The sequence below is a fragment of the Odontesthes bonariensis genome, chromosome 2 (assembly GCF_027942865.1).
Source record: "Odontesthes bonariensis isolate fOdoBon6 chromosome 2, fOdoBon6.hap1, whole genome shotgun sequence".
Classification (NCBI taxonomy): domain Eukaryota; kingdom Metazoa; phylum Chordata; class Actinopteri; order Atheriniformes; family Atherinopsidae; genus Odontesthes; species Odontesthes bonariensis.
Window position 1 is genome coordinate 21,370,753 of NC_134507.1, and position 18,969 is coordinate 21,389,721.

Sequence of the window (18,969 nt, forward strand, 5' to 3'; positions counted from 1 at the left end):
ACACAAAAGTTGAATTTCAAGATTCTTATAATTTATTGCAGTTTGCACACAATTTAAAAATGTCAACAACAGCACACCAGAAAATTACAAAACTAAAGACAATTAAAATTTACTCCCCTTGAGAAAAAAGAAAAGAAAAATCAACCCAACTATGATTGTCAAAGCTAAAATGACTAAATCCAAAAAGGAACATAAAGGAAAAGCAAAGAAATATTGTAATCTCAACAGGGAGTAAATGTATCTCAATCGAAATCTGCTTGTTTCCCCCCCGAGACAGTGATTGTCCTTTTTCAAGAGACTCAGTCATTTCAACACCCCCCCCGCCCCACCCTCCAAACCCTTCATGTTTTTCCATAAACTGTCTAAGACATTTTTTTTATTTTTTTTAAACCTTGCTTTAGAAAAAGTCCCCTCCCCCCCTCCCACCCTTTTGTTTTCAAGTAAGCACAGCAAAAGATGGAGATGTCACTGCAGGGCGGTTACTTCACAGAGCGGTGGACATCAGTCCCGCAACTCCACCCCGCACTCACGCTTAAATAAAAAAGAAAAAAAAAAAAAGAAATAGCCCGGACTACAGCAGTTTAAGGCGGTCAAGTACAACCAGAGAAAAGAACGGGGAAAAAAAAAAAGAAAAATAAAACCAAACCAGCAGTAGTGATGAAAACAACAGCAGGATGAAGGGAGCCCATATGCAGAAACGCTGCCGGTGAAGAAATAACATTTCAAGACAAAAAAGAGACGATATGGTGCAAACTGCCGCAATGTCACCCACACTGTTGCGTTGGCAAAGCCTGCAGGTGCCACCAGATGACGGGGCATGCACGCACACACGCACACGAGCGCGCACACACACACACACACACATCCGAGTGAGGAGGAGATGCGGAGCGTCCGTTTCTCTGCCAAATGTGTTTGGATTGCATCAACGCTTGACCATCTTTTTTTAAACCTTAAAACTGATTTTTTTTTCTTCTTTTTTTTTTTTTTTGAGACACAGATGTGAAAAAACAAAACCAATTGTTAAACTGATGTAGCCCCAAACCCAAACACAACATTCACAAACAAAAGATTTCCAATCACATGACCAAAAATAGAAGCAGACATTATTAGTCTGATAAATTCCATGAATTTACACGTTCTCCATCAACCATTTCTCGATGCTCTACAGTATCAGATACTTCAACAGAGTCAGAAATGGGCTTGTTTTTTTCTTTCAATAAAGGCATCTTTTCAGCAAAAAAATCTGATTTCATGTCTTTTAGCTTAAAAAGGTGCTATCAAGCAGTCCAATTCTCTCCCATCTATCACAAAGCGAAACCACTCGGGTATCTGGTGACGTCTACTGCGTGATGCGCTGCACTGAGCTGTGTGGCCCAGCTCAGCTCAACGTGAAGCAACAGCCCGACAGAGATATCTGACCCTTCGACTTCCAGCAGGCGGGCTCAGGTTTAGCCTCTCTCCTTCTCTCTTCCCCTCTCTGTATCCTTCACACCTCAGCCAAGCCAAAAAAACTGCACTCGGCAGACCTGAAATAAGAGGCCAGATCCACAGAGATAATAAAGAAAATGGCTCGACCGCGTTTAGAACTGTAGAGGACGGACACGTGAGAGATGGAACGCAAAGTAGTGGGAACATTTAACGCCTGAGGAGGAGCAGGAGGAGGAAGTGCTGGGTGGACTTAGATCTTCAGTAGGTTCAACTGACTTGTAGTAACCAAGTCACACACTCATAAACACACGCACACACACAAACACGCACGCACAGCAGAGAAATCAGTGCATAAAGACTTAAAATGCTTCATCATATCGCTTCAACATCCGACAGAAACACATTCGGTAACATTCCTCTAAGAGCCCAGCGACAGACCTACAGCGAGCAGGAAAAAAAAAACAAAAAAAAACGTTTCACTGTCAAAGTGTTCGGTTCTAATGTTTCCCCCTCAAATGCAAAAAAAAAAAAAAAACACAACTTAAAAGTTTAAGACGAAATAAAAATGTCCATGCATTTTTTTTTTTTTCCATAGTCGTGAGAATAATATTCAGTTTTTCCAACAGACCGCACCCTGGAGTAGTATTCACAAAGAAAAGGAAAAGAAAAGCCTGTTGTCAAATATTTGATCAATTACAATGTGTACAGTAATACAGCAAATTCACATTTTTATTTCAAAATATACAGGTTTGGACGTCATGCAACAACAGCAGGTCCCATTACAAAAAAGTAACAAAATAATAATAATAATAATAATAATAATAATAATAATAATAATCATTAAGTTAAAAAATGTGAAGGATTAAAGTTTTAAAACTATAGCAGAACAATATACAACAACCTTAAATTAAATACCTTTTCAACAAGAGATGTTTTAAAGACTGCCAGCTAGATTTAAGAAAAATGATATCGATAACAATAATAATTATTATTTGTAAAGGTCTTCTCATTTTTAGAAAATACTTCGGATTGATTGGAAGTGAAAAAAGGAGGCTGTGCATTGCATGAGTGCCATCAGTTTGTCTGTCAGTCCGTCAGCTTTCCCCTGAACACACAACAGCAAAGAGCTTAACAAGAGGAGCGGGGAGCGCCTCGCCAACGGCACCTTCATGCCAGTCGAAAATAAAAATGAATACACACAAAACACGCTCATACACACTTACGCACATTAGGTGAGATTTTTGCCAGAGTAGTGCAGTATCACACACACGCGCACACTTCTTCAAACTGTGTGCGCGGTGGCGTCGACTTGTGGTGATCACAGTACCCGTTTAGTGTATTGTAATGCTTTTTCACTTCAGTGTGTTCGACCTGAACTCCTGCAGTGGTGTTTGCTGTTTGTGTAACTGGGACCGACACGCCGGCCAGCGTCCGGGAGTGTTTTTGTCTGGTGATGAAACACAAACGGAGTGAAAACTCTACGAAAAAAAAGGTGAGACGTTCTCACGGGGACCCATGTCCTCAGACGCAAAGAAAACCACCGACAGAAAAGAACTAACGTCAGATAATGAGAAGAGTTCAGAATAAAATAGAAGAAAACAAAATGAACCCAAATAGCAACAACAAAATAACTCAGTAGTAACATTTTCATGTGCTATTAAAGTGCAGTTGGATGAGATGTTGCAACAAACAAGGACATGACTCACTTAAACCCCCAAAATATCAAACTTTGCCGCCTCCCTTTCATCTCCCCAAACTTCTCCACCCTTCTTTCACTCGCCATCTCTTTCCCTTTATTCAACCCAGCAGTCTGCTTCTACTTCCACAGTTCCTGGGAGCTGTCCTCGATCGCCCAATCCCTGACATTGGGCAGCGCCAGCGGTTCGCTCTTCACTGACAGCGAGTTGACCAGTTCGCAATGGAACTTACGGATATGTCGGTAGAGGTCCCCAGATTGCGTGAAGCGCCGCTCGCACCACTTGCAAGCGTGCGGCTTCTCGCGCGTGTGCACCACTGCGTGGCGGCTGAGGTTGTGCGAGTACTGGAAGCTCTTGCCGCAGGTGGTGCAGGTGTAGGGCTTTTCACCGGAGTGTGTCCGCTCGTGGCGCTTCAGCGTGTACATGCAGGAGAAGGTCTTGCTGCAGATGGTGCACGTGGGCACGTTGACGTCTCCGGCGGGCTTGGAGCGGATGCCCTCCTGCTCCCTGAAGTGGGAGCTGAGGTGAAGCTGGAGGATGTGTGGGGAGGGGAAAACCTTGTTGCACAGCGGGCACATGAAGATCTGGGTGTGCTGAGCTGACAGCATGTTGGACACGTAAGGCAGCAGCGAGCTATCCATGCTGGCAGCCTCAGCCTGGGCGCGATCGCTTTCTCCCCCCAGTATGTCCTCATCGTCGGCCGAGGCCGGAGGCTTCTCCTCCCGCTCCAGCTCTGAGGCCAAAGACGCCTCTCGCAGAGCAGACAGGTGCGCCTCCAGCCCGAGCCTCCGCTGGGCCGAGAGAGGGCCCCCGACCCCGAGGTGGGTCAGGCCCCCATTGGCGGTGGGAACTGTGGCCTTGGTGAGGCCGCTGTGCTCCATGTCATAGTCCCCACGTCCCAGTTCCTCTTCCTCATCTGAAGCCACACCCCTCTCCACCTTTACCCTCACAGCCAACGGGCTTTGCAGGCTGTCTGGTGTAGCTGCCCCGCTGAAATAGGACTGGTGGTGGTTGCTGTGGTTGCTACCGGCAATCGGCTTGACTGACAGGTCCAGGACGCAGTCAGCCGCATCATTTGACACCCGCCTGCCTCTGTGCCCTCCTCGAGATTTGATGGAGCGGTGGGACCTCTGGGAGAGAGATCCAGTGGAGCTGCTTGGGCTGCCGGCCGGGGAGAGCACCTTCCCTCCCTCCCCGGTGCCTTCACCACGCTGCGGCTCTGCCTCCACGTGCCCTGGGCTGATGGTAGCCGTGGCCGGTGTCCCTGGTCTGTCTGCAGGCGGCAGCCTCAGCCACAGTGGACCTGCCTTCGCCTCCTCCTCTTCATCACTGTGCAGCAAGTCGGCAGTAGCAGGCCGTCCTGTCGAACCTTCCGATAGGCTGTCGGCCTTGTCGGAGCAGCTGGACCCGCCATCATCCTCTCTGCGCGTGCTGTCTGCCTCTGCTGTGGCCTTCTGCTTCAAACGTTTCTTACACACCTTGACAATGTCATACATGTGCAAGTAGCTGGCCGCTGCCAGCACGTCCTCTACGGGAAGGTCCTGGAACTGCAGCTTGCCCTCATACATGAACTCCAGGAGCAGGGAGAAGGCTGGGGCCGTGACAATGTCGCTGTTGAGGTGCACCACATCTCTCTTGTCCAGCTGGTCCTTGTAGAAAAGGTGAAAGTACATGCTGCACGAGGCCAATACAGCACGGTGTGCACGGAACTGGGCATCGCCCACCAGCACCGTGGAGTCACACAGGAAGCCCTGGTGCCGCTGCTCGCTCAGACACTGAAGTAAATGTCTGCTGTGGTCTGGGAACTCCATCCTGCCGTCCTCATAACCTGCAGCCACACACAGACAAAGAAGCAGAGTCAAACATAAGCACATCTGATAATGCTCTCAGTGTCCATGTCAGGCTTTGAAATTCCATCTGGAGTGGGTTTTTCAGAAGATATGTTTGGTCAGATAAAGGGGAAATTAAATATAGATGATAACCAAACCAGCATGAGACACTTTAAAAAGAAAAATAGAAATATTCTGAAATATTCGAAAATTAAAACCAATACTGCGCTGATCAATTTTTGAGCTTTTGCGTTAAAGTTCTGCACACTAAATTATAATCAATGAGGGCAATAAGAAAAAAAACTAACTAACAGAGAGAAAAGAGAGGACGCAAACGCCAACAACACATATGGTGCGACACGCTAAAAACACACCGCATAGCAAGCGGAGGAAACTCATCACAAAAAGGTACGTAAGAAACGACGAGAGCAGAGAGGAGGCATAAAATAAGCTGGTTTAACATGTCAAAATGTTTGATGACCTGCACATAAAAAAACCAACAACAACAAATGAACAGAAACATTTCTTAAATTCCTTCATACGATCATCCCAACTGTTCATTTTCTTTCTCTAATTATTTACTATATTTGAAAACATAAAAAGAAACGCATGAGAGAAACAGACAATAATTACAATTAAAAAGAGAAATTTAAAAAATGTCATGAACATAAAGTGAATTCAGTTTTTACCACAACTAAGACTTAATCTCAGGTAAACCAGGAGCGACAGATTCCTCTGCTCTGCATCTCCTCTCCCCGTCTTTCTGCATCTCTCTAACTCCTCTGCTTGCACTCCTGGATTGTCGCTGCTCCTACGCTGGTTATTTTTATTAACCCACTTTGGCCTGGCCTGGCACGGCCCTTTTAGGTAACCGGCTTTCAGCTGCACACACTGTCCTCGCGTGCACAACACACACACACACACACACTTAGTACCAGCCTACCTACAAACCACCTCCGCAGGCTAAGTCGAGCAGAAAAACTGGCCAATTGAAAAAAGCGCCGTCAAAAACAAATCAGCTCGTCCCTCGTTTAACCTGCGAACGCCAGCTTTAGGTGTGAGCTTGTACGGGAAAAGAGGAGACGGAAAATATGAAGCAATGCTCTGCAGGCGTCCTGAGAGAAGAGTCTGAACATTTTATATGGTTAATAAATAAGAGAAAAACTAATTAGGGAAATCTTGGATGACAGAGGAAAAGGAAATCTGTGAAAGGTCCCACCTGTTAACCAAGTCGATTTGTCCTGCCTGAGAAAATACATTGGTCCCGCTCTGCACTGTGTTAACCAAAGCAGTTAAATCACCTCATTTGAATGAAGCTAAACCAAGACTGAAAGCATGTGTGAGACTGCGTGTGCGTCTGCCTGGTGTGTATGTGTGTGTGTGCTCGCCCTCCGGCTCGCTCAGACTGCTTTTAATGAGCGGACTTACGGGGACAAGGGTGTACCACCTCCCACCTCCCCACAACCCCACCCCTCCGTCCAGCCAAACCCCTCGGCCACCTCCTCCTTCCACACACACACACACACACACTATCCGTCTCTCACGCACTCCTTCGCATCTGAATCTTGTAAGAAAACCTCAGCACATCCGCCTTGCAGAAGAAACTGCCCTCTTCCTCAGCCCTCCCACCCACCACCACCCAGAAGAGAAGATTTACAATACAATCACTGTAAGTGCCCTGCTCGTCACAGCATCAATCCTAATCCTTAAAGATGGCTAAAAATAAAGACGGTGGTGGTGGCGACGGGGAGGGAGCCGTCGGCGGAGGCTCAGGAGGGCAGCAGCCAGTCACCCAGCCCACCCGGCCCGGCCGGGCGGCTCAAGCAGGGGTCTGAGAGAGACACGCAAGAGGGAGAGGGTGAGGGAGAAGCTGGGATGGCCAGGGAGGGAGGCTTACCCACATCTGATCCAGCTGACGGGGGCCATATGGCAGCTGCTAGCCAGATAAAGAGATTAAGACTAGGAGGGAGTGCGATTACAGCTGTCTAGCCAATTCAGGCAGCTCAAATCTGCAACTTCTAAATTAGTCTCCTCTACTCCAGCCGACAGGAGGGGGAAAAGTGGGTACAGCGCACCGCACATGCTTTCAAGTAATTTTACAGTTGGGGGTGAAAAACAGAGCAGATAATTAAGATTAAATAACAGCTCATTCATTTCTTTTTCCTTTTTTTTTGCTCTCTTATCAAGTAAAATATGCTCAAATGTAACAGGTTACAAAATCACAAGAGAAAAAAGAAAGAAGAAGAAAAAAAAAGATAATAAAGATCCTACTTATAATGAATAAACAGAGAAAAATCCTAATTATTTAAATAGAAAAAAAAAAAACTTTTTTACGTTTCTTTTCTATTAACAGGTGTCCAAACTAAATATGTGACGACACAAATAGAAAAGAGAAGTAGGAATAGAGTTTTTAAATGCACCTCTCGCTCTCGGCTGCAACACTAAAAAACGCAGCGGAGTGTTTTCCCGGACAGCAATTACCCCTCGGACAGGCACCGGCAACTACTCTACAACTGAAGCACTCACCACCAGCTTCGCACAGGTCTGACACGCCGGAGATCCCCACAAGAAAACAAAATAACTACTCTTCTATCGTGGCCTCTCCTATTCTATTTGCTGACGTGCACATGGACACACACACACACACTCACACACACACACAGAACGATACCTGCAGCAGTATGCATCAACTTGATTAACTCCACTGTGGCAGAATAACCGGGCTCTCTGGCTGGGAATGGCAGTGTATCCTTCCCTCTCTGAATCAATGAGTGGGTAGAAGAGGAGAGCAGACGAGGAGGGAGGCAGGAAAAAAAACAACAAAACAAAACAAAAAAAACACGCTGTTCAAACTGCGAGGGACAGATGCAAAGTGGAGGAGATGTTGGAGGGGGAACGAGATACCACCTCCCTCCTCCTCCTAACTGGCGCTGATCGGCAGCCACAAACACACACACATACACACAGCATGCGCACACACATACAGCACTAACTCTCCCAGGCTGCCGCTGAGACTCACAATAAAGGACTGGGGAGGGGTGGAGGCGGTGGAGGGATGGAGGAGGAGGAGGTGGGGTGGATGGCAGCCTGTCAGCTGCTCTGACATCATCCTCAGATGGAGATGCTACCTCCAGCTGTGCTCTTTCTACAGCCATATGCTGCCTCCTCTACACTCCTGCCACCAGACTCCTCTTTCATTCTACCAACACCGCACAACTTTGTCTCCCTTTCTCCCCCTTTCTCTTCGCTCCCCTCTCTAAAGAAAAAAAAAACAACAACAAGAAACTACTAAATGCAATGGGATGCTGATTTTTGGTTTAATGAAAAAGAAAGAGTTTACTCGCCCACTGCTACAATCAAGCAAATGGAAAGTTTACAAAGAAATATTAAAAGGTTGAAAACTTTTTTGAATCTTTAAAATGCACACCCCTCTGCCCGCCTCCTTCCAGTAACCATAAACAAAGGCCAACACAGCACATTTGTAACCGACAGACGCACGCAGCTGATATTGTTTTCCATTTCTTTACGGTTCACCGCTGCTGCGCCTCGTCTTGTATTCATTCATTCACTCACCCTCTCATTCATTCATCAATCTATATAACCGTGCACCCCCTGTTAGGACCCTTCGGACAAATGACAGGAACAAAAAAATGTAATGAAAAGACAAAGGGAACAAGTCATAAAGAAAGAAGCAAATGAGTGCAGCCCCTGAACAAAAACAAAAAGAAAAAAAATCAAAAAGAAAAGGCAGACAAGCCTTTAAAAAGCCGGCGACAAACTTGTTACAACCGCTTCATTTCGCTTTCGCTTTAGCTTTTAAGGACAAGTTTCCAGCTTGGAGTGTGTGAATTTGCACAAATGCTTGTATTTCCTCTTTAATTCTGGTGCCTGGACGCATTCAATAAAGTTTAAAGCACTAACTGAGCTTGAGTAAAGCATATCCGTCCACTTATATCCCAATAAAGTTACCACAGATGCACAAAAACGTCAAGATAAATTACGGAAATGTTATTTATATTTGGTTTATAAAAAAAAACTATTGGTTCATTTAAAACATTTTAGCTTATAAAAAAACCTAACATTTTCCTAATAATACTGGGAATAGGACTGGGAAATGAACATAAAGTCTAAAACATTTGGTTTTCTAACTTAAAAGTTTTTTATAAACTGCACCACTGGAGTTTATATTAGCCTCTTTAATTACAGTGATATATTTAAAAGAATCCCTGCCTTACTTTGGCACAGTTTATCATCATGACAGTGCTATATTAAGGACCTAAACTCACTGAAAAATAAGTGTGGCATGAATTAAACTAATTACAAGCTTTAAGTTGATTTTAAAGCAGTTTCTAAAGCTTTGACCTGCGAGAAAATTAGCTTAAAAGTCGAAGTAATGTCACGGTAGGCAGGCTGGCAGACAGTCGCCGAACAATACGTGAAGACTGTAATTAATTTCTTACCAGAAGACACAACAAACAGAGAAACAGAGACTCGCACACACTCGGAGACACAGTGACCCACGCAGCTAGCTAAAGCCCGTCCACGGCTAACAAAGTAAGGCGGACGAGCTACAATATTGAGCTATTTACAGTTGTTCGGAAGGCCCCGGTGCTATGACAACAGCTGGTGAAACACCGCGGAGGGACAGCTAACATAGCAACTGTTAGTGCATGGAGACAACACAGTCATGCTAAGGAAGGTTTAGCTACTTTTTCCCGTCCGTAACCCACCCTCTGCCTGCTGATCCTCCTTTAATCGGACTCCGGTATTAGAAGGGGCACTTACAGACAACAAGGTCCAACGTCTTCCCCGCTTCCTCCGTCAAATCCCCCTTTTTTTCCTTCGGAGACCAAACTAGATTGACTTTGGACTAATTTCCATAACAGGCTGCCGAAGCGACCAGGCGCAGGGACGGGGAGTGTAGCACTCTGCGGCGGCCAGATGTTTCCGAGCTGTTGCTGCTCAACTCGAGCTGGGAAAGGAGGCGAGTTGACTGGCAAGGCACGGAAGCCAATGGTGCCGGCGAGGAAGAAAGTGGAGGCCCTCTAACAGAGGAGCAGAGGGAGGGATATGTCTTCTTCTCTCGTCGGCGTAGGTTGACACCAGGAGACAACAACAGCAGCACACATAGTGAGGAGGCAGGAAAGAAGAAGCTGGGCCAAACCAACTGGTTCTGCGAGTCAGCGGGGCGGACTGGCGCAGCGGAGAGCAGCGCGGTGCGATCTGGGTACTGTAGTCAAGGAGGAGGGAGGTGGGGGGTGGAGCCGATGTGAGCAGGTGCACCACCTTGATAGGTTTACAGTGGAGCTGGATGAACCCTAACATTTCATTTTATACTATATACTTTTGGTACACTAAATAAAGGTAGTATCAAGGCAGGTCTTTATCAGTGACATAAAGCAGCTGTGCGTCCTCCAGAGGTGGCTATTTATAATTTATAGTGAATACGGATATATAATGAATAGTTTAACACACTACAATCTATTTGTACACAAATCTAAGCAATCAATAATATATTCAGCAACTATATAAAAACTGACAGACTGTAGGTGTTTTATTGGGGTGTGAAGGTAGTATGGCTTAAAGATCAGGGTGTTTTAAAAGTGGACAGGCTTTTAGATTTCATATTTGTATCTTTTTCCATGTTTAGACCTGGCAAAAGACAAGAAAACAGCTTTGTAAAATAATAAAACATGTTGTTGTAATCGCATATTATTAAAAACTTAAAAACTGCTTATAACTGCATGGTGGTCTGTTCTAAACCATCCCTGTTATGATTTAAAGTGATATATATATATGTATATATATATATATATACTTGTTAGAGGCTATAATTCAACGTTAAGTTTGGTATTTCCAGGAGAGTTGTTTACAAAAACAAAAATACTAATACACAATGACCATAATTTGGTCATGTAATACTAATATACATGTTCAATAAGATATTAATTACAAACTCCCCCTCTGTGCGATCTTCTGCCCCTCCCTTTTCAACTGTAGTACACAGTTACCAAAACAATTGGTGACATTATTGATTAGTCCATGTTTAACAACCAGCGTAGTTTTGATTGTTGGTTAATTCACAACCAGGTTATAAAAGCCACAGTGATTTGAGTTTTTTTTAAAAACCTTCTACTGACAAAATAATAAATAAAGTAATAAATATTACATTGGACCTTTCTATCAGCTGCCACCTATATTAATAGTTTTACATTAGACAACAACAACAAACAGACAATCGACACTCCCAGGCCAGTTAATTTTCCCTAAAATTCCCGATTGACTTTACCCGACATTGAAGTTTACCCCCACTGTTTTCCAGAAACTGCCTTGATTTTGAGAGGTGGCCAAAGGCTCACACCTTTGTGCTCCAAGTATAAAAATTTTAGAACAAGATGGGGTCTTGTGGTACTTTTAGGGAGCTTTATGTACTTTAGAGAAGACAAAAGACTAAATGCTGAGTTGAAAGAGCAAACCTCTGAATTTGCTCATTTTGATTTCTTTAAAGTTCATTTGCAAAAAAAAAAGAATGAGAGGAGAAATAGGAAAAGTATTGTAATTTGATTTAAAATGCCTAAAAGAGGCAAAGGGGCGAGCCGCAGCCTCTTATAAATGTAACAGGTTTCTGTGCTGGCTGTCAGGTTTTAACTCCCCCAAGAGACGCTTGACTGGCACTTTAATGGGAGACCTATGACTCGCTTTGCCTTGTAACAGCGAGGCTTTGTGTGCCAAGGTCTGTTTAACCTGTAAGTGGCAGTTTACAATAATCAGGCTGTTTCACATATTCACACTGGACTCGTGTGCTCCTTCACTGACAGCTGAGTCTCATGTGAAATTGTGTTTGTTCTCTTGGGGGTGCATATACTTTCTGATGATTGTGTTTTTACAGTGGGAATCACTTCAGAACCGCAGAGATGTTTGGGCTGTTTGCCTCTGACAAGACGGAGAGAAAACACCAAATCTAGGACACAACATCAGCCATCCAGAAAGAAGGGATGCTCACAGACCCACGGACACATGGAAGGTAAAATCATAAATCTGTCCATAAATTTGCAAAATAAATGATTACATCCCAGACTACGGCGCTTCAGATATTTGACACGGCCATTTATCATGTTTTTCAAATCCTCTCAGATGTGGGTCACTGGGACAAAAAACCTTTTATTGAATGTCTGCTTGTCACGGGAGCCTTGACATGAAAAAGTTTGTGTCGCTCTGGTTGCCTGAGTGAGTCTGCGGGCCTGTTTGCAGTCCGTAAACCTGTCCCAGTAAACTAATTGGCGTTACTAATAGATGGCTGGATGAGCCGCAGCCCTGTGTGGTAATGAATTCACACGATGCGGTGTCATAGCTGAAGGACTAGTTAAAATGCAAATGAATGATGACCCTGTTGTGTGTCTATCAATTTGGGGATCCATGTTACTAGCGCATTACAATGAGCCTCTTGTTCTTGCAAGAAAGCACTATTAGACCCAATAAGGAGACAAACAATGGGCCTGAACAGAATATTGGATTTAAGGGCAGCTAATTAGCTAATTAGTGTGATAAATATAAAACAGTCCAACTATTTTTTTTTGGGGGGGGGGGTTCAGATTCTCCTGTATATTAGGCTCCAACTTAGAATAAGTCTCACTCTACCAGAAGACGTGATGTCCGATGGCCTTGAATGCTCTGAAATCTGTTCTGTGTGCAATTCTAAAAACTTCTCTCACCTTTCTTGTGTTTCCCTTTCAGATCTATACATTGTTTTGCCATCGACAGATGCCAGAACACGGCGTAGTGAGCAGATAAGCATAGAAAGCCCGATGTTTGGAATGATCCGAACCACTCTTTCATCTTCCCTACAGCTGAAAACTAAAGACAAAGCAGAAAGCAGGTGAGAGAAAAACATGAAATGTACAAATGTACAGAGCAGATAGTCATGTGTCTACAGCAAATGTTTTTGTTAAGGTTTAGTTCTCTTTTTGTTCTTGAAAGTGAGCAGAAATCAGATGCACTCATCCACAAATGGTCTCACATGTTTAGAGGGAAACAGGCCTCAGATCATGAAAAATCTCCTCAATGATGAGAACAGTGCTAACAGTTGTTTCCTTGAAATAGAAACTGCACAGACAGCAGCCTTGTCAGAAAAGTACAGACTAATTTCAGCGTGTGTGCTGTTTCACAATAAAGACGGCAGAGTTTTCAGCTTTCTACCTCTGGAGGTCGCTGTAGTTCCCATGTTTTACACTCCAATTATCTTCATTCAGCTCAGTTTATGCAATTTAATGTTGATAATAAGTGAGTTGCCAAAGCTTATACAGAAAGGAAGGGAAATGATTTACTTATTTACAGGCCGTGACATTAAACTATAGTCACTGACGGGTTAAATAAAGTGAGAAAGACTCATAATGATAGAAAGAAGGGAGGAGAATTTACTAAAGTACAAACTTATTCTCTTCAGATTTGCATAAATGTTTACCTGACTCATAGCTGTAAGTCAGTGCTTCAGGCGCTCATTGTGCTCTATTCACACTTTCTGTTTTCACTCCAAAGCATTTGCTGCTCATATTCAGCTTTTTATTTTTGCCCACTGGAACACACAGTCCTGAGAGCAGCTTTATGATTTTATTTGAAGCAACGAAAAAGCAATTCAGTGAAAACTTCTGGCCGTACCTGAGACATTACAGCTGCACAGCTCCGTGGGTTCTGGCATTCGTTGCCAGCATTAATTGCATTTTGCTTGTCAATGACTTTTTATTTCCAAAGCTTTTCATTGTAGACAGCTGTTTGAAAACACCTTTTCAGCACTTCTGAAAGGGATTCCGATGATGATACTCTACAAACATTCAGAAGAAATGTCGTATCAGGATACTTTAAGGGGGAATTCTTTGTTGAAAATGCATTTCTTTCTTTTACAAAGGGTTTTCATTTCCTGTTATTTATTTTGCTTTCAATGGATGCAACAAATATAATCCCATATGTTCCACACTCAGTATATTTGGGGATCAAGATGTTTAAGTTTAACTGTACTCATCTTAAGATCCTCTGAATGACGATGAGCCTGAGAGAAAATGTTAATTGGCAGACATATCGCGTCTGAGTGAATTGTTCAGCTCAGTTTCGTAGCAGCGGGGGGCCAAAGCAATCAAATAAACTATAAAAAGCAGCTCACAAAGTCAACAGAGTACACAGCAACCCTCATTATCTTCCTTCCTTTCACAATCTCTGAGGCATTTCTCATAGACTCGAGTGCAGATGTATTAGAGGACCACTTTTCAAACATGACTCTCCACCTGCATTTTTCTATCATCTTGGAACGACTGAGACAGTGTGAGGGACACTCAGACTACTTCCTGTCCTTTCATCTGTCCATTTAGAAGCATCACAAACCTGAAGCAGCACATCCCACAGCTCCCCTCATCATGCCCATAATGGGGGCGTGCAAGAGAGGAGACACTCTGGGAGACACTGGCAGGCAGACACAGAAAGAGAAAGAGATGGGAAGGGAGCCAGACAGATGTTTGAATCTCAGTCCTGGGACTGATGAGATTAATCCATCCTCAAAGGCAGAGACAGAAACAGAGAGACAGAGAGAAAAATGGAAACTAGACCTATTTGTAGATTAGACAATGTGCAGAGGTGTGCAGCGAAGCCACCCTTGATTGGTTGGCCAAGCTGCCACCGTGAGAGGCCCAATATAGATGAAAAAACATGTATCATACACACACATAATGTTCACACCTTTCTCCTCTCGAGCTCTCATGGATGGTGTGAAGACAGCATCGGTGTGTTTTTAATATATTTCGGTCTGTAATTAGACAAAGCATCAAACAGGTCCAGATGTTCTGTTTGGTAAAACAAAATGATATACTCACACACTCTCCCAAGTGCCAATTATGAATTCAACATATATGAATGCATAAATCTCAGCTGAAAGATAAATGTGAATGTACTTACTACACTAAACCTGAAAGCAAACCAAGCCAACACAAACTTTCTGTCAGTGTCAGAACATCCAAGGAATACTTAAGCGACTTGGTTTCAGCTGACAGTGGGAGGAAGACCGTCCATACAGTTTAATGATCATCTGGTCCAGTGCGGCTGCTGTTGTAGGCGGCCTGGAATGCAGCCATTTTGAGTGAGTGTAAAATATTCATGAACTATCAATGGTCGCCCATCTGACTGGCTGGGGAACAGCTGCTGGGTCTCTGTGCCTCTAGAGGGGCAGCATCTGTCCATTTGAGGAAAGCGAGTATGTGTTTGTGAGTGGATGCTCGCCTTAACGTGTGTGTTCCTGTGTGCCTTACCAGACATACATGTGTGTATGAGGGCACACGTTGTCATTAGTGTGTGTGTGTGTGTCCACGTCTCAGGGGGACAAGACATCAGGAGGAACGACTGTGTATTTAACTTGCTTATCTCCTCCAGATGGTGGAGGATCATTTCAGAGATGATCAAATAGCAAGTCTCAGATTTATCAGGAGCTGCACTTGTCAATCAAACGACACTCGCGTATATGGACACATCAACACAAACTGATGCACACTAGGTGAGCAGCACTGGTGTTATCGTCTCTGCTGCGTGTTTGATGTGTTAAAACAAATGTTTCTTTTTACATTTCCTGTCTCTGCCGTTCTATATGAATCTTTTTGTGTGCAAGCATCAGCACATCACAGCTTTGTGTGTGTGTGAGATTCACAGCCATTCCTGTGAAGCTCACAGAGAACTGTGCAGCTTTGGCTGTGGCTGATGATGGACATCTGGAAGCTAAATTGGTTAATGGCGCCTCCAAGCCAACAGCCAGCCGGCCGTCCTCTCGCTGAGATAAAAGAGGTGTGTGTGTGAGCACATTTGTAAAGTGGGGAGGTGGGCTAGTATGTGGAGGACTCTACATCTGGCCAGCCATTTTTCCACACACTAACACTCCTGCTGGACAATTAAGAGATTTTACCTTCCAAATTCATTTTTTGTGTTGCCTTCAGAGTCTGCTCCAACATTAAATTAAATTTGTATATCCTCATGGGCTAGATGCTGAGACAGCATGATATTCAGATTACTTCTTGTTATGAGGAACTTTATCCGTATTGGTCGAACAAACGCTTAATTTAGGAGAATGAAACAGCGTCAAAACTTCATCTACTGAAAAAACCTTAAAGTCTCCCAAAAGAGAAAACTGTGCCATTCAGCACGTCTTTGAAAGAAATGTATTTCAATAGGATGTCTAGTCAATGTGCCCAGCAAGTTGTGTTTGTTTAGCTCGTTGGACAGCACATTGGAACCAGTACTCCAGGTAATTCTGATACCATATGTTAACAAAGGATCAGCTTTCATGACTTAACTTTAACCACTTCGTTTTTTTAAATCTAAACTTAAGTACTTATTAATACCTAACCCTAACCAAGCTGTTTGTGATGTGTAAAACATCAATGAAACAATAAATAAAAGCACAAGAAAATACAGACTGATTGCAAAACGTGGGGTAAACCTCTGTGATGTAACTGTGTGGTGTTTGGTCCAGACAGTTCAAATGCATGGTGATTGGTTGAAACTTTTGTAAACTGTTGCCCATGTAAACATCAGTTCTTAATGTTTTGACTCATTTTCCACCTTCCAGCTGGCTGGTACATCATTTCAGAGTTCTTACTTGCAATGTGAATGCAACTAGAATAAAAATCCTATGAAGGTGTTTACTGCTTAAAGATTACAAAAGTATTTGATGATGGGGTGTTTTATTCTACACGCAGGTAATGCTTTAAGTGCTTTAAGATCCCTTTTAATCTTTCTCCTCAAATGGCATTTATATAAAATTCTGTGACTGGTGATTTTATCTTGCTTGGCAACATGCTGACAATATGAGATTCCTGAGCAGACTAATTACCAAACTCATTATCCACTCTGCACATAATATGAGTTCTATGATTGTTTATTCCCTTGAAAGTTTCACGCTTTCGGCTGCTTTACCCTCCAGACACCTTTAGCTTTTCTTTTTTTTTATCTTTATGTTGTTTAATTTCTCCTTTTTTGTCTCCACGTCGAGGGGAAAGTGGAATATGAAACACGGTGAACACATAAAGTAATGCAGTAACAGTCAGGGTAGTGCATGTGTCCACATCAAGTTTTTTTTACTGTGAGAAAATCAGCACATCCCTAACAGAAGAATCACAACAAGCTTGCAACTCACGCGGTGATAAAAGCACAGTGCTCAGCAGCAACAGCAGAGTCTGGGTGACTCTGCCTTCTCTGTGCTTGTTGTTTTCATTTCTTCTTTTCTTTTTCAACTTGGGATAGACATCCAGAACTGCTTCTTGGCAATGTGATGAAAAGTAGTGGGAGTATTGACATCAGCACCTCTCTGAAAAGTTCAGAGATTTTCATTATAAAAGTGCTGACGTCAGCCTTACAATAAACGTGGCACAATCTGACAAAGAAGCTCTTTACTCTGAACACCGACCCAATTAGAAATCCTCCCAAACCTCCCATTTAGCCCCGAAGGCACTGTTTATTTTAGTTTGAAACATATTGCTTTGTTGTCGCTATTTGCATCTGTATTCAGTTGCTATTTGGTTTGGTTTAGGCATTAAATACAACATGGGTGACAAAAGACCGAAAACATACAGGAGACACTAATGAAACATCCCACTGAAATAATTACTCTAAAAGATGTGCTCGGTGAAGAAAAATGCACAATTTATATACATTATCACGAATTTGAGTAATTTGTTGTGCAATTTTTCTTTTTTTTTCCTGTTTGCTATTGAATCGGCAAGTAATTTACAAATTGTGCACTTTTAAGTGACAAAAGGAGACAGAAATGATAAACAAACCAAACCAGTCTTGACTGAATTGGCTTGTAGCAGCTCATATGGCAGGTTTTGTGTTAAGCCTCCCAAGCTTTTTGTTTAGCATGTAAACATGCTGCTAGTGAGACTTTCACACAAAATATACCTGATTTAGATGGAGCTGTCTAGAAAATGTAAAGGTACTTCATGTCAGGGATGTTTGGATGGGAAAGTCATCTTGTGGGGACTCCTATGAACCTGCTCTGTTTTGTTGCGTGCTTAACTTTGGTTTAATTTGACTAAAAAGTTGGTAATAAATAGTCACAGAAGTGTAGAGGTGGAGACGGGAAAAGAAAGAGGAAATGAGAAGAATAGACTAATTTCCAAAGCATGAGACTTTGGACACTTGGTTAAGGTTTGACAATAAACTTAATAATTGGTGAAGGTTGGGCATTAAAAGCAATTATAGGAATCTGAGATACATGAACATTCAGTTGTGTGTTCATGTAGTGAGGTGAACCTACGGTGGCTCTACGGTACTATACTGCTGATGAGCCTTCTTGATTTTGTGAGCGATGATTGTGTGGTTGAGTGTGGAGGTTGTTCCAGGGATCTGATTGGTTTCAGCCTTATAGCCACAGGTTAATGGCAGGTTAAAACATCTCCTATACTCTATCATCATAATTTCTAGCCAACTATCAAGAATGCTGCTACAATCCTGCAAATATTATAAAAAGTACAATGAAAATATCTACAACAGCTCTGGAATCTTTATCATCAGTGTCATACAATCAGAGGAGTGTCTGTCAAATCACAAACATCTACCTATGTCCATGAGCCGGATATGGCAACAGTTAGGCTCGCTGCAGCTAATTTCTGCCCATGCAGAATACAGACAGAGTCCAAACAATATGTGTGAGGAAGAAACACTAACATGGACAGAGCATTAAACAAATACAGACAAAGCAGATGGAGCAGGGTCCATGCAGAGTGCAGAAACAGCAGTGGGATCTTCTCATATCTTTAATGTAAGATCTCCCGGATCATGTGGAAATGAAATAAGATACTGTAATCTCTGCTCGGTCTGTCTGTGTGCCGGCCTGTCTGTCTCTCTTCAGTCCAGATGTCAGAGGAACTAGCCAACAGCTGTGGCAGGAAATGAGCCCCCAGGCAGTGAAAAGGCTAATACACTTCCACACAGAGGAGAGAGCCCAAAACAAAACATATGCACACACACACACTCACGTGGAAGCT

General features: G+C 43.3%; 1 protein-coding gene across 6 annotated transcripts; it reads right to left on the reverse strand.

Annotated features, from left to right (window-relative positions):
• Positions 1–433: 433 nt before the first annotated feature.
• On the reverse strand, positions 434–10,135 carry zbtb18 (zinc finger and BTB domain containing 18). Of its 6 annotated transcripts, XM_075478864.1 has the most exons (3): positions 9,740–10,135; positions 7,626–7,713; positions 434–4,953 (listed from the first exon to the last, which is right to left on the reverse strand). In XM_075478864.1, the coding sequence occupies exons 2-3, from the start codon at positions 7,639–7,641 to the stop codon at positions 3,245–3,247; spliced, it is 1,725 nt and encodes a 574-aa protein (XP_075334979.1). In that variant the 5' UTR covers positions 7,642–7,713; positions 9,740–10,135; the 3' UTR covers positions 434–3,244. The 6 variants fall into 6 exon arrangements, with proteins under 6 accessions (XP_075334979.1, XP_075335006.1, XP_075334987.1 ...); XM_075478891.1 differs by lacking the exon at positions 7,626–7,713 and having other exon boundaries at positions 9,685–10,135; XM_075478872.1 differs by lacking the exon at positions 7,626–7,713 and having other exon boundaries at positions 9,740–10,134.
• Between the last annotated feature and the right edge of the window lie 8,834 nt (positions 10,136–18,969).

Excerpts from the sequence above, each read along its gene's own strand:
- zbtb18 (XM_075478856.1), bottom strand. The coding sequence starts at position 6,213 with ATGTATTTTCTCAGGCAGGACAAATCGACTTGGTTAACAG. Across the intron at positions 4,954-6,173 it reads CAAATCGACTTGGTTAACAG|GTTATGAGGACGGCAGGATG; the intron begins GTGGGACCTTTC and ends GTGTGGCTGCAG.